General features: G+C 32.7%; 2 protein-coding genes and 1 long non-coding RNA gene across 4 annotated transcripts; 2 read left to right on the forward strand and 1 right to left on the reverse strand.

The window, feature by feature from the left end:
* Positions 1-76: 76 nt before the first annotated feature.
* DCTN1-p150 (dynactin subunit 1) lies at positions 77-8,744 on the forward strand. Of its 2 annotated transcripts, XM_066725665.1 has the most exons (20): positions 77-894; positions 1,174-1,331; positions 1,440-1,472; positions 1,659-1,718; positions 2,134-2,278; positions 2,577-2,639; positions 3,677-3,814; positions 3,903-4,040; positions 4,126-4,365; positions 4,462-4,716; positions 4,824-4,940; positions 5,261-5,504; positions 5,597-5,879; positions 5,937-6,361; positions 6,438-6,659; positions 6,717-7,014; positions 7,091-7,286; positions 7,373-7,750; positions 7,824-7,979; positions 8,056-8,744. In XM_066725665.1, exons 1-20 carry the CDS (start codon positions 727-729, stop codon positions 8,272-8,274), a joined length of 3,936 nt encoding a protein of 1,311 aa, XP_066581762.1. In that variant the 5' UTR covers positions 77-726; the 3' UTR covers positions 8,275-8,744. The 2 variants fall into 2 exon arrangements, with proteins under 2 accessions (XP_066581762.1, XP_066581763.1); XM_066725666.1 differs by lacking the exon at positions 1,659-1,718.
* A 67-nt stretch (positions 8,745-8,811) lies between these two features.
* On the reverse strand, positions 8,812-13,434 carry CkIalpha (Casein kinase Ialpha). The gene is made up of 6 exons (XM_066725684.1): positions 12,841-13,434; positions 11,999-12,108; positions 11,666-11,888; positions 11,281-11,574; positions 10,944-11,208; positions 8,812-10,846 (listed from the first exon to the last, which is right to left on the reverse strand). The coding sequence occupies exons 1-6, from the start codon at positions 12,967-12,969 to the stop codon at positions 10,836-10,838; spliced, it is 1,032 nt and encodes a 343-aa protein (XP_066581781.1). The 5' UTR covers positions 12,970-13,434; the 3' UTR covers positions 8,812-10,835.
* Positions 13,312-15,148, forward strand: LOC136772602 (uncharacterized). The gene is made up of 3 exons (XR_010822489.1): positions 13,312-13,447; positions 14,307-14,697; positions 14,921-15,148. It is a non-coding gene; the product is annotated as an uncharacterized lncRNA (long non-coding RNA).
* The last annotated feature ends 40 nt before the right edge of the window (positions 15,149-15,188 follow it).

Genomic DNA, 15,188 nt, shown 5'->3' on the forward strand with positions numbered 1-15,188 from the left:
AAAAAGTACATACATATATACATCATAGGAAATTAGTTTCGCGCGTGATTCAGCTACAGTGCAGTACTTACAGGATTTTTCTCTATGGCGGCATACATATAAGGTACCTTGCATGAAATACATGTATAGAGAAGTGAGAATGTATTGCTTTATACGTACATATACGGAATTCACAGTGAAAAATTAACAATAGACAGCAGTGTAACAAGTTTTTCACTGTATACTAAACACGTTCGCAAATCGCAATTAATAATTGATAATACACATACATATACAGTGAAACGATAATGTGGAGTGACCTGTGACTTGAAAATTAAATGATTCAAATAATTGCTATACCGTACATGCATTTCGTTAAAATTTCAATCTAGGAAAATTAATTTATTCTCAGTTTACTCTTTTACTTAGGTTCTTTTAAATGTTGTGTATAGTAATTTTTAGCCTGTGTTCATAAAAAACTGTATCCTCTCACACCAATTCTCTTTCTTACTCTGATTGTCAATATTGTCATTGCCATTTGACATTACGACATGTTTTTGGAGCAAGTGAATTGTCAGTGCACGGTAGTCGGTTTGTTAGCTGAAATGGTGAAATCAAATTGAACCGAATCATCTGCTGTGTCTATTTATGCCACAGTAATTTATAACCTTTTACTGTGCAGCAATAATATTTTTTGCTGTGTTTATAAATCGTTAGACAAATTAGACTAAATCGAATGCGGCAAATATGTCATTTAAGATAGGACAACGGGTAGAAGTCATAGGAAAAGAATGCCAAGGTGTTATTGCGTATATTGGTCATCCAAGTTTTGCATCTGGAAAATGGATTGGAGTTATCTTAGACGGACCAAAAGGAAAAAATAATGGCACTATCAAAGGACAAACATATTTTAAAGTAAATATAACACATTTTGTTTTCTATTGCTATAATATTGATTTGGCAGATTGTATATCCTCTCTCCCTTTAATTTGAACCTAATATAATAATGTAGTCAAGATATTCAGAGCAGCAGCTTCAACATTGTCTTGTATTTTGGATGTAAATTAAAAAAGATTTATAATATTTCTGTTTTATTATCACATGAAATTCAGCAATTAAAATCCTCCCCTTTCTACTCTCCAGTTTTTTACATCTCCAAATCCTTAGTATGTATCTAATAGTATAAATTTTCAGTGCCCAGATAATTATGGCATGTTCGTACGGCAAGCGCAACTTAATTTATTGGATGAAGCTGGCAATAAAGCAGAACCTGCAAGTCCTTCCTCAGCAAACAGCAGTGCTACAATGCCTGATGAAAGTGGTGCTGCAAGAGCTAGAAGCAGGCTACACAGGTTTGTAGACCAATGTGTTCTATTATCATATTAGAAAGGACTTAAACTGGGATATTTAAATAATGCGATTACATAAATACAATAGTGACATTATTAATATTATCACAGAATGAGTTTGCATCGAAGGAATGAGCCAACTATGTAAGTAATAATAAATAAATCAAAATTATTTGTTCTTGAAGCTGGTACAAAGTAATATAAGAATTGACACAAAAATAAATTTAATAATTTTGTTTAAATAAGAGCTAAAATTAAATGTAAACTAATTATTTGTCGAGAGCTAGTACCACTAATAAATAATCAACATGTATATGCTGCTTTTAAAAGAGTACGGAGAAAAGCATCTCCTGCGCAAGTAACTCACCAACAATCTGAAAAATTACCTGGGTAAGAAACAGTGTCAATTGAAGTATAATCTTTCCGTGTTACTGCCAATTTAATGCTTTTGCTTTCTATATGTATAAGAAAAAAGTATCTACTATTAAATACACAATATTAGCTGAATGGACACCGCTTAATACTCTTCAAACAAAATAATAATAAGCACTAAGTTTTCTATAATAATTATTCAGTCAAAAGGTTTCAAATAGTAATTGCAAAATATATTATTTGTTGTTTCCATCAGGGAAAAATGTTTTGTTCACCTATGCTTGGCTATGTGTATAATACATCAGATTAAATGTAAGAGATGTGGAAAACCATCTTATCTATAAACATTTAAAACAGCTCAGTTCTTTAAAATCAAATTAACATCTTTTATATGCCAATTATTAATTAGATAAAATATAATTCTATTTTGCAGCTCAAGACTGTCATTGGCTGGTAGTAGAACACAATTGAGCACCCCAAGTATGGAAAATTTATCTACTTCACAGCATGAACGTAAGGATTGCGGAGAATCTCTTATCCCAGCGCCCTCATCAACGAAACGAGCATCCTTCATTGAGGTATTATCATTCATATAATCATGAGTAAACGAAATTACTCGCATCATTTTGGTATAAATTATTATTTTATGAGCGCTTCAACGCGAACATAGGTTTATCTTATCGAATATCTCATGGAATCGTTTAAATTCACGGGCCTTGAATATTTATTTATTCGAAAGAAATAAATTATTTAACTACTTTTTGAAAAAAAGAGAGATGAGAGAAATGAGGGGGGAGGAGAGTGAATGGAAGACAGAGAGAAATGAATAAATGTGTCACAGAAAGATTCATATGGGAATGCACGTACGTGTTTCAGAAATCCTCTAGCACGAGCTCACCTCCCGGCAAAAGGCCAAAGGCCCAAGATGATCACAATAATGTAATTAATATTCATTAATTGTAATATCTCACAGATCTTATGCATCATCTACATAATCATGATTTTTTCATCTTAGATGTATGCCAATCTCTCATCATAACATACAGCTCCTGTAAATTGATAAAAGCATTATAAAGCACCTTTAACAGGCTATCTCATTTTTAACAAACAATAAACTTCTCTCTCTTTTTTTCTACCCCTTGCTTTGCCCTTTGCCTGATTTTACTTTGGTTAAAAGTATGCTTTTCGTTTATTTATATTTCTTTAAATGCTTCTATATACCAATATTTTCTATTCTTATTATATGGAATAAAAGGACACTCAGATTTCAAAGCTTGGCGTCTCCTACGCTGAATTTCCCTTTTACCTTTAAGTTTATCCATTAATTGAATTATCTAATAAATAAAACTAACAAAACAAATTAAACAGAAAGAAGTAAAAAGATCCTGTCGCTCATTGCTCAGTATATGCATAAGTGGTCGATATGTATTTAGTTGGTACATTCTCTGTACAACAACCTATCTACAATTAATTCAATTAACTAAATACGTTACTTATGATTTATTTTTTTAATTATCGTCATTATTATAATCTTTAGAATTAATAGAGCATTCTCGATGTAGTCTTTATTGGTGTCTGCTGTTATAACTAATCTCCTTAATCATAGTATCAGAAATTAATTATTTTGAGTGTATATACAACAACATTATTATGAAGAACGCTTTTCACAGAAAAAGTACGCAGAGTGTTTTTTTCATCATTGTTATCGTCATCGTCGTTGATTTTGACGACTTCGTTATTATCGTTGTTATTCTGTAATCTTAATGAGAAGATGTCTTCAAACGGTATAAAGCATCACCTATAGGGAGATATTGGCTATATTGATATGGCTATAGTACTAAATCTAAATACAATAATTAAAAAAACACCCGCTAACGACAATTGTTTTACTTTAAAGTAATGATTTTTTGTAGTATATCTCTCAATATGCCTTTCTTTCTTGAATTGAATTTTTTATTTCTTTGTTTTTAATACAGACTGGATTTGTTGAAACACTGAAGCCACAATTTGTACCTGGACAAGCGATGGCTGGTTCAGCGGCAGCAGCAAGTATAGTAGAGGAGAAATTATCTCAAATGCAACTGTTACAAGAAAATGATAACTTGAAAGCACAGGTAGTGTCAATATTAATTTTTATTAGATCATTGTTTTGCAAAATTCTTTTAATTATTGTTACATTATGATTCTTACGAAAAATTTCAGGTTCGTGACCTAAATGAGAAAGTGGAGACTCTTCGAGTAAAACGAATGCAGGATAAAGAGAGAATGAAAGATTTTGAAAAAATTAAGATACAACTAGAGCAATTAATCGAATTTAAAACAAAAGTGATGGAGAGCCAAGTAATTAATCCAACGCTTTTAACATGATAAAATAAATTAAAAAACTGATTAAAGAAATTACATTTTCTTCAATTTTAATTTAAAGGCCTTACTACAGCGTGACATTCAACGCGCTAAACAAGAAGCTAAAGACGCCCACGCCGCTAAAGAGCAATTTCAGGAAGAAATGGCAGAGCTAGCGGAGACAGTTGAAATGGCTACTTTGGATAAAGAAATGGCTGAAGAGAAAGCGGAAACTCTGCAGATTGAATTGGAGCAATTAAAAGAAAAGCTTGAGGAACAAAATGTAGATTTAGAATTACTGCGTACTGAAATGTCCGAAAGAGTAACGTATCCAAGTCATATTTTGTCTTCCTGTACACGCGCATTCCCATTTTTACTATTTGTAGCAAGTTTTAACAAAGCTATCAACGTATTACAGACAGCAGGGACCGCTGGTGGAGGTTCGTCAACATCAAGTTTTGAAATAAAGCAGCTTGAACAGCAAAATAGTAGATTACGTGAAACTCTAGTGAGAATGCGTGATCTATCGGCACATGAGAAACATGAGTTTCAAAAATTACAGAAAGATTTAGATCAAAAGAAATCGGAGATTCTTGAATTAGGCAGAACAAAAGAAAAGCTATCAACTCGAGTTGAAGAAATGGAACACCAGATCTCTGATTTGCAAGAGCAGGTAATTTTTTCTATTAAATGTATTGAAATGGAGTTATAAATATAAAACCCATATTTTTTTTTACAAATGCATATACATATATATAGATATATATATATTATTATTAGGTGGACGCTGCTCTTGGTGCCGAAGAAATGGTTGTAGCTCTGAGTGAAAAAAAAATGGCTCTAGAAGAGAGGGTTACTGAATTAGAGGAAGAAGTGAATGATTTGGAAGCTCTTCAGGTAATTTTTACAAAAAGACTTTACTCTTGTCCTTTAATCCTTCAAGGGCCAAGAGCTTACTTTTAGCTTTTGGAGCAAGGTTTGTAGTCAAATGAACTTAACGAAATTCATTGAAACTGGCCAATCATACCGTATATTTTACTTAGCGCTTATGAAGTGCTCTGTTTCCTGAACGTAGCTAAGGTCGTGTTTTTCAAAGTCAAACCCACTGACAAGTGTAAAAATATTTTAATTATAAAAATAACAAAATCTTAAAAAATCGAACCGGTCCTCTGAAGATTAATTATCTTTTTTACGTATAACACGTTTAACACTTTTAGGATATGTCGGATCAACTAGCTGAGTCTTCTAAAGAATTGGAATTAGAGCTTCGCGAGGAATTGGATTTAGCATTAGGAACTGCACGCGAAGCTCATCGACATCGTGATGCTGCACTCGAAACATTGGCTGACCGAGAACTTACGATTGCCAAATTCCGCGAACTAACTCAACAGTTACAAGAACAGTGCGTGCAATTGCAGCAACGTGTTCAATCTACCGAAGCAAGCAGTTCGGGTTCTCGTGGTAAGATCTTAGCAGTAACATAAATGTGTGACCTGGCAAAAAATTGATTTAGACGCTGGATCATGTATAATTTTATATGTGTATTATTTCAGGAACTGAACAGCAATTGGCTGAAATCTTAGATTTCCAAAAAACATTTGCTGAGACAAAAGCACAAACGAAAGCTGTTGATTTAGAATTACGTAGATTAGATGCTGAAGAAGCCCGCAGTCACGTACGATATTTGCTGTCTTTCATGCCACCAGCATTCCTTATTAGGGGCGGAGATCACGATGCAATTTTAACTCTTTTGCTTATACCGAGAATGATTCAGAAGACTGAAATTTTAATTACCCAAATACGCGACAAATATAGGAATATTGAAAAAGTTGATAGGTATTTGTTTGAGTGAAAATTGTCGTTTTTCATTATATAACTTACCCCTGTTTCCAGATCAACAGTGATAAAGGGTCACTCTGTAGCGCAATGCGTATTTAGATCCCGATTATGCTCTTACATGTATGCCATGCAAACATCTTTGAGCTGCTTTGAATCAGCATTGAATTCTTGTAATCCAGAGATGTTACTGAAAGCTGGCTCAGCTTATTTAGAAATGGCTGCACAAGAGAAATCTTTAGATTCTTTGATTGATTTAGCTAAAAGGGATCAGTTGGACGAGAATTTACCAATGGATGCTATTGAAAAGTGCTGCATATATTTTACAACTATGTTTTCTGTGCTATTTGGAGAAAGCGAATACATAAATCAATCTCAATTAGTAATAAATGGATCAAAGACATTGATTAGTGCTTGTGATGCTATTAGTACAGATGCTTCAGCTATCAAAATACTCATTCAAGGAGATGGCAGTGATATAGGTTCGACGTCAATGATAATTTTTGTTTTCTCTCAGTTTTCTATTTAACATATACTATAATATATATTTGTTTAAAGGCCTCCTGTGTCAGCATATTGAAACAACATGCGAAGTAATTCAGCAACATTTGAAATCAGCCAGAAGACGTGTACCTCGTGATCAAATTAAAACAATGAACTTAGGTTTGGGTAAAAATTGCAATGAACAGCTGGTAACGAGTTACCAACATTCTATAAAGATAATGAAAACACTTCAAGATTTGCTGAAAAATGCTGTACAAGCAGTTATTGCAAATGGAGGTGAGTAAACTGGTCAAATAAAATCATTCGAAACTTTTTAACCTAATTATTTTATAGATTTAGAAATGGGATTAAGCGCAGAAAAGCTTAAAGACATGGCTGCAATTTCCACTGAAAAAATCTATGACACCGAGGATATGGGACCCGTTCCTACTATTAAAACCAGTTTATTAGCAATGCAACAATTCGCATCTAATTTGGCCCAAAAAATGGCAGAGTGCGAAAATGAGTTAGCTATCGCCGGTCAAACATCGCATACTTTTAAGCAAAAGGCTGAACATGAATTATTAACGCCTGTTTTAAGAAGAGCGAAAGCAGTTAGAAGTGAATCGGAGGAAACAAAGAATCTTAGTCGGTAGGCAAACCGTTCCATTCATATTTTTTAATTATTACTGTGTATTATTGTTATCATTAAAGCTTTTATACATTAGGAAACTTGAGGATAAAGAAAGTGACTTGCGTGAAGCTCGGCTAGCACTACGCGAAAAACAAGAAGAATTATCCCAGATGAGTTTAAGAAAACAGTTTACCGAAAAGCAACTTGCAACACAACAGCACGATTATGAGTTAAATATGGAAAAATTAAAACGACAGCTGGAGTTGACGCAAAGTCAATTAAAGAAAAAAGTAATTTTTTAAATATTTAGGAATAATTAAATCTATGCATTGTTTTCAGAAGTATTAAATGAATTATTAATCTTTTGTGCAAATAGGAGAAAGAATTTGAGGAGACTATGGATCATCTACAAACTGATATAGATAGTTTAGAATCGGAGAAAGGTCAGCTTAAAGAGAAATTGAAATCGATCGGAAAGAAATCGTCTCCTGTCTCTGGATCAGACAGTGTGATGAATACTTCAGCATCTTCATGCTCATTAAATGCGCAATATGCAGACAACCAATATTTGCTCCAAGAGATATCTGCACTCAAAGAAGCATTGACTAGAGAGCATCGGCAAAAGACGAAACTCTTAGTCAATGACCTGCAGCAAAAGTTCAGTAATTTGGAGCCTCTGCCTTTGATTTGTAAAACAAAGTTTGTTGATCCAAAAATTAATGGATTGAAGCAACAAGTAAACAATCTTCGCAAGGTAAATTAATAATATATACAAGAAATCAGTTTAATTCTTTTACGTATAAAGCAATTGTATATATTTCATTTAGAATATAGAAGCTACTTTAATGCATCCGACAGTGCCTGATCTGAGCCGGCATAAAAAACAAGAAAGTACTACGCTTGAAAATATAACCGCAATTCATCAGTTAATGAAACGCCAAATAATTATGGAAAAATTAAAAGACCAAGTAAATTATTTAACGGTAAGCTGGCTTATTAATTTAATCAATATTTAGTGTAATAACTTAAAAAATAACTATGAATTAAAATCTTTGAAAGGACGAGGTACGAAAGGAAACAATTAAACGAAAAGCCGGAGGAAGAGCAGAAGCAGCTTTTGCTGTTTTTCCTAATCGAGATATGGCAGCTTCAATGCAAGAAACTCAAAAATTATTAGCTGCGCAAATTCAAATTCCTTACAATGGACCAGCAAAAAGTGTATGCGTGGACACTGGTATTTCTGAGCTGAGAAAGATTCATAGTCTACTGTGTTATTAATTTCGTATTACTTCAATTGTTCGTAATTTATTTTGTCTTAATATCTGTGTTACTACTTTTATACTAGAATGATAAAACAATTGACAAATTTAAAACTAATAAATATCAAGAAATTAAAATTATTTAATTTGAACTTTTAACCGTTCTTGTATAACAACATTATAATTAGCAGCGCGCGAGGAAAAATCTAATCGAGAAAAAATTATAAAACATGAATCTTTATAATTTATGTATAATAAATACATTATTAAAACTCTGCATATAGGACTCTTCATTGTATAATCATTTTTCAATGGATGAAGTGAGAAGAGGTGATCCATTAAATTTAATCAAGAAAAAGAACATAGCAAACGTTTAAGTAATCTTTCTTCTATTTGATTGATAAATGCGAACTGAGAACGTTAACGAAAGCTATGATACAATTTTAATGTTTTTATTTAATAGAGATAAAAGGAGCAATAAACCATTGATATAGTATTCTTCGTTATTCGTGAAATAACGTATGCCTTATTACCGTCATATATATATTAGTATAACTATATATCAGATAGTAATATGTGCATATATATAATTGATTATCTACTAACTCATTCGCGTTCTTCATCCCGCCCCATTTTCACACGCACACACATTATACACTAAATTTTTATATTAGTTATCGTATCCGTCCAAAACAATTAATGTTCATCTTATTTTACATCACTGTTTTGTAACTAAACTTCCGAAATGTTATTCCCAAAGTTAGATAAAACCTAAATCTAAAATGGATACTATTCACATCGTAGATCGCATTAAGGCTTGCTGGACGTTTCAATACTATATACATAAAGTATGGCCAAAAACAAATATGCATGACGAAATGCATTGTTCGTTATTGGCAATCATCGGGATAAACTCATCATAAACATGAAACATAATAAAACTGTTCTGTCGCTACAGTGTTGCACTGGCTACAAGTTAGAAAGAGAAAACATCTACTTGTTTTATTTCAACTTATTAAACCAATGCAGCGAGGAAAAACAGGCCCAATGTTTCAACGCGAATTATATAATCGAAAATAATACAAAACAAACAAGCATTGCCGCAACTTCTGCTCATAGCAAATTTCGTGACCGTATTTTACGATACGGTATAAACTAACTGATCGGATTAGCATGGACAGAACTCACAGATAAATAGATATACGTTTGTAGGTATGAATAGTTATTTTATTTATGTATATCTGTTTATTATGTTAATTATTATATTGATTTATGAAGCAGTTTAAACTGCACAGTCTTGATCATTAAAACTACTTCGAAGAAAAACTTGCTATAATACAAAATTTCTTTATGACGCTGAAATTAATTTTAAGAGCAAAATTTGATATGAATAACTACGACGCTGTTTTCTCATATAAAGTAATTTTTTATCAATATCTCTTGTACACATTTATTTATGTGATTATGGAAGAAAGGGTGAATGGTAGTAAGACGTTTGTCCACTTGTATCTCAGTTATTTGAATCAAAAAGAAAGAGAGAGTGATCAATTAAATAATAATCCTTTAGACATTTAAACCTTAAATACTCTAACGTTAATATTAATGCTATTCAAGCTCGTCACGCTCAAAACATTATCATTTTCAAAGCATCTATTAATAAAATTTTCAATATATCAAAGTGGAATCTTTGATACAAATTATGGAAACTTAGGTAAAAAAAAATTCACAGAATACCAGTCACACTTTATTCATTCTTATTAGTAGAGACAGGAGACAATTAAAATAATAATTGTTTTTAGTAATTTTTACACTTCCTAGACAGCTCTATAATCGCTTTTCTATTCTTCTTCACGGCTTCGGCTGGCTGCTGCTTCCTCTTTCCTTCCTACTCTCATCTTACTTTCTCTCATATATCCCTCACTCTCATGGCCATTTCATCTTTCACTCTTGCTTTCTCTCTCATTCACCCATTCATTCGGCAATGCACGCTTTCCGATTTATAGAGTAGATACAAAATTTTTTCTAACTCACGTGCCCGACTTAAGCGAGCTTTAAGAATGGTCAAAACATTCTCTCTTTCTTTCTATGAATATATATATATATATGTATATTGGACTTTCATCAATCGCAACATCGCTTATTACACTGAACTCTGGTGTGACGTACACTCTTTTACAAAGATCTTCGGGACATGAAAAACCTTTATTTCAATGATCATCAACGATTAATTAAATAGATAATAACAAAATACGAACAAGCCAACATTGGCTTATCTCACTCAGATTTTAATCCCGAAGAGATTGGTCAATCGAAAAACTATAAGCAATGGGAAACACCAAAGTTTATGTGGAACAGTGAATCCATAATTATGTACTTCCTGCATCATTTATTTTTTTTTTGTTTTTCTTCCTTTGTCGTTGGTTTCACTTACAATCACACAATGCTCCTGGTTACTCCAGGACGTGGAGTCTTTTTTTTTTGACTCTTCGAATGACATTGATTCAAGGTATTTGTACCTCGTACTTTTACGACACTTTAAAGATTGCAATCAGCACGCATGCTAGTTGGATGCTTACGGCTTTAACGCGTTCCTATAACAGGCAAATTAGTACATTCCTATTAGTTTGACACGATATTTAATTGTAAAGGTTACATTAATGGAAAATAGAACATATTAAATGTATTTACCTGATGGTGTATTAGCTTGACCAGGGGCTTGACCTTGGCCTGCTGTTTGTCCAGTAGCACCCTGTGTACCTTGACCTAAATTACTAGGTCCACTAAGCGCTGACTTCTGTTTTAGCATTGTCCAATCAAACGTATAATCGTACTGATGGTTTAATGTACGGAAAAGAATACGGAAAAGCTGGCGAAGGTACATATAATCTGGATTTTCCTCAAAACGCAAACCTCGTGTATAATTTAAATACATTGCAAATTCTGCTGGGTAACCCTAGAAAAACACATTTATTGTTTTAATTATTAGTAAAAACTAAGGATATTTTAATTTCTATAGAAGACATACCTTGCACAATACTTCCACAGGCGTTGACATTTTCTTTTCGCTAATTTTTTCATACTTTTGCTTTTTGGTTGCAGCTTTAAGTCCTTGCCATGGAAGTGACCCCCGATTAAAGTACATCAAGACGTACCCTAGTGACTCCATATCATCGCGACGACTTTGCTCAATGCCAACATGAGCATTGATTGAGGCATACCTCGCTGTGCCTGTCAAATTTTTATCTTCACGATAAGCTATATGTAATCTTGTACGACTATCCCTATACTTTTTTGCCAATCCAAAATCAATTAGAAACAGCTGAAAGAATTCAAAAGCAATGTCATAAAGAGTGACAGATAAATAAAAAGCATATGTCAGTATCTTTATTGTGAGAAAACTTGAATAGTACTTTATTGCAATGACGGCCAATACCCATTAAAAAGTTGTCTGGCTTTATATCTCTATGAATGAAATGCTTGCAGTGAACATATTCAATCCTACCAATCATTTGATCAGCCAGCATTAAAACTGTTTTGACAGTAAACTTTCGTGAGCAGAAAGTAAAAAGATCTTCTAAAGATGGTCCTAGTAGGTCCATTACAAGCACATTATATTCTCTTTCTTGCCCAAACCTAACAAATTATAATATTAATTTCAATGTGTTAATGTGCTTTATTCAAAATTCTTCAATAACTAAAAAGAAATAAAAATATTTTCTTTAATGCGATAAATTTATAATTACCAGCGTATATGTGGTATTCCTATACCACCATTTAATATTTTGTACAATTTTGATTCGTATAAAAGTTGAGGGTGTCTAGCACGTACATTTTCCAATTTAATTGCAACTTCCTAAAAATTTAACAATTAATTCATATTGATTTGCATTGATAAAAGTAATTATTAAATATATGTGTCATATTAAATTAATTTAATATAGGTAATTCATAAGACTAGAGAAATAATATAGTATTCAACCAGTGTTTGACTAATAATAAGTTATATATAATCAATAGATATTTGGCTAGACAACTATAGAAAAATTAAAAATGTATAATCAGATCTATTATTGAAACAGGCTAAGGTATGTCAATATGAATCTAATGATAGAAACATAAAAATATTTGTTATATTAATGCTTAGGAGTGCATTAAAATTTGCTTAATATATGTATTTGCATATACGTACACAAATACAAAAATCATGTTATAACTTTTGAATATATATATATATACATATATATGTAATGAGTATATAGAAGTTTGAAGCAATAAAGGGAGCTCATATATTGATTTACCCTAATGCTTTAGTGTACAGATAAAAGAAAACTGTTTTATAAAAAGGAAATGATCAAAAATGTAAAGTCTTTAAATATAATTTAAGTACTATTACTAATGATTATGTAGACTTATTGTAAATAGCAGATGGAAGAGTCAAAGCATGGAAATGGTAAATTGTGAAAGTTTGTGGAAGCTAAGAAAAACGTCCATATTACGAAGTAAAGAGAATGAAAGAGGATCAAGGAAAAATAGAGGACAGAAATTGACTGATGAAATATGAAGCGATTTATACTGGTATTCCTACCTCGCCATTAGCGATGTTGATGCCAAGGTAAATGTCTCCAAAGGAGCCCGAGCCGATCTTTCTCATCAACCTATACTTTCCACCCACGATGAAATCGTTCTTCGCAACTGCCATTGATATTGCCGCCATATCAGTCGTGGATTTATTATACGAATCTTTGTTTCAACTTTTTACTTTGTCCGAGAGCTTGGAAAAATGGTAGATTCTCACAAACCCTCAGAATCCACGCAATCAGTTAGTTAATGGTCGAAATCTTAAATATAGCGAATCCCTCTGCGAAAGAGTCAAACGCTCAAGAGAGTAAATAAATTTTTGTATAAATTTCTTGTCGGGGAACAATAATTAAAATCAGATTTTTGGCCAAGAATAGGCAAAAAACCGCAAGAGAAATTATTGGTGGCACAATAAGCCCCACCAACACGCCGACATTTTCCCTTTCGCTACTAGTAGCCAAGTAGACACAGCTAGCACAGCACAGAGGCCACACAGTTACAGTTACACTTTACAGTCACGGTACAGAACAAGCCACCACAGCCTGCAGAGCCACGGCACAGGCACAAGCCACAAGCAAGCACAATACAGTCACAGTGAGTGGATGAAACGATAGGTAAGAGAGATAGTAGTAGCAAAGCATATAGGTAGAAAAGAGATGAGAGAATTGGAGAGAATAGAGCCGTAGAGAGAAGCAAAGACGACTGACGTTACGGAAACGATACGTCACGATGTAGCGCTACGTTAGTCAAATCACCTACTCATTCGCTTCTTTGCTGCAATTATTGACATTATTCTTTAACTTTTCGCAATCATTGTATACCATTCTTTATTAGTCCTACTTTTATATATTACAAAAAAATAGAAAAGCTAGGGATGATTATTGTACTTAATCCTATGTTACAAATATTTCATTTTGAGTCAGTAGTAGTTTATAGCATTATCATCATATCCTATATCCCGAACAGGGCCGTGTCCTTTCCCCCCTGAGCCCTTCCTATTAAAATTCTGAGTACAGTTAAACTATGTTTGTTCATACCTAACTTAACTTTTCCCTCATAAAAATATAATAATACAATTTTAGTCTAGTTCTACATTAATATGAATTTAAATTACGAATAAACCTACTCTTCTGATCGCATGTTTTTACGTACTCTAATGAGAGATTTAGAATTATACAGTACGGATACTACGGCCCTGAATGTAGTATCGTCATAGGAGAACCACTAATAAATTAAAAATAAAAAACGATATGGAACGCGCCAAAACTTAAACAGTTTAATACTTCAGTTTATTATTAATCTCGAAATATTTATTCTTATTTCATTAAGTTTTGAGATTAGTTATTACGAATTATTTAATGTTGCTCACCTCCTCCTTCCTAACTTTTTTATTCCATTTCTTCTTCCCTACTAACCTATTCAATTGTTTCTTTCTTTTTCTCTATGTATCTATCCATCTAATGATGACGTCAGAATAAAACAACAATGAGAACTACCAGCCGGTAAAATGTAAACCTGGAATCATCACACGGAGGCTCCGGATTGCAAGAAAGCGATACGAAATTCGGTATCCCTATTTTAATTACTTTGAATAGCCTTTACTTTGACTGCCTTAGAGCATATTGAAGGCGCTCACAGCGCTCACCACGACACATCTCCGATTTCCAATAATATTTATTGATCAATTTTTAACGGGTAATAACGAATTAGGAAAAAAATAACTTTTTCGAATGATTTGAAAATCCTAGATAAGTTTAAAAATCCCCCCGGACGTTCCCGTAAGGTTAATAAAAGAGGTCAGTATCCGGGGAAAAGTGGACAGATAGCAGCCCTACAGTTCTGAGGAGAGATGGAGTCGATGGAGGTTAGTTTTCGTTTCTAAAATGATCTTACAAAAGGCCTATTCTTTTTCGCTACACTTGCTAACTGTTGCAATTAATTAAAATTAACACAAATGTATAGTTTCTTAGTCTATTTTATTGCGCTAGTATATCACTGCAGTGAAAAAAATAAACCAAACCCTTTGTACATTAGAAAATTCTTTCTATGTCTATTGCTAATTTCATTAGTTTCTTTATAACTTTTAGTTGCTGCAGTTGAAAAAAAAAATTTTCAAATGGAAGAATCGGACGTTATGAAGAAGAAAGGTTCAAATTTGGATAAAAATTAGGAAACGTTTGATTTAGTTGAATATACAAATACACTGATAATAGAGAGAAAGAAATGGCTGAGGTGTTATAAAAAACACAAATCAGATAGGAAGCAATTAGAAATAGAGAAAGCGTATACAATAGGACATGGACCAGACTTTGATCTAAACTTATTATCTTCTTCACAAAAGTCATTTTTGTTATC

This window comes from Prorops nasuta, unplaced genomic scaffold, assembly GCF_024137725.1.
Source record: "Prorops nasuta isolate Cenicafe-Biocafe unplaced genomic scaffold, Cenicafe_Pnas_1.2 PNAS00004, whole genome shotgun sequence".
NCBI lineage: Eukaryota > Metazoa > Arthropoda > Insecta > Hymenoptera > Bethylidae > Prorops > Prorops nasuta.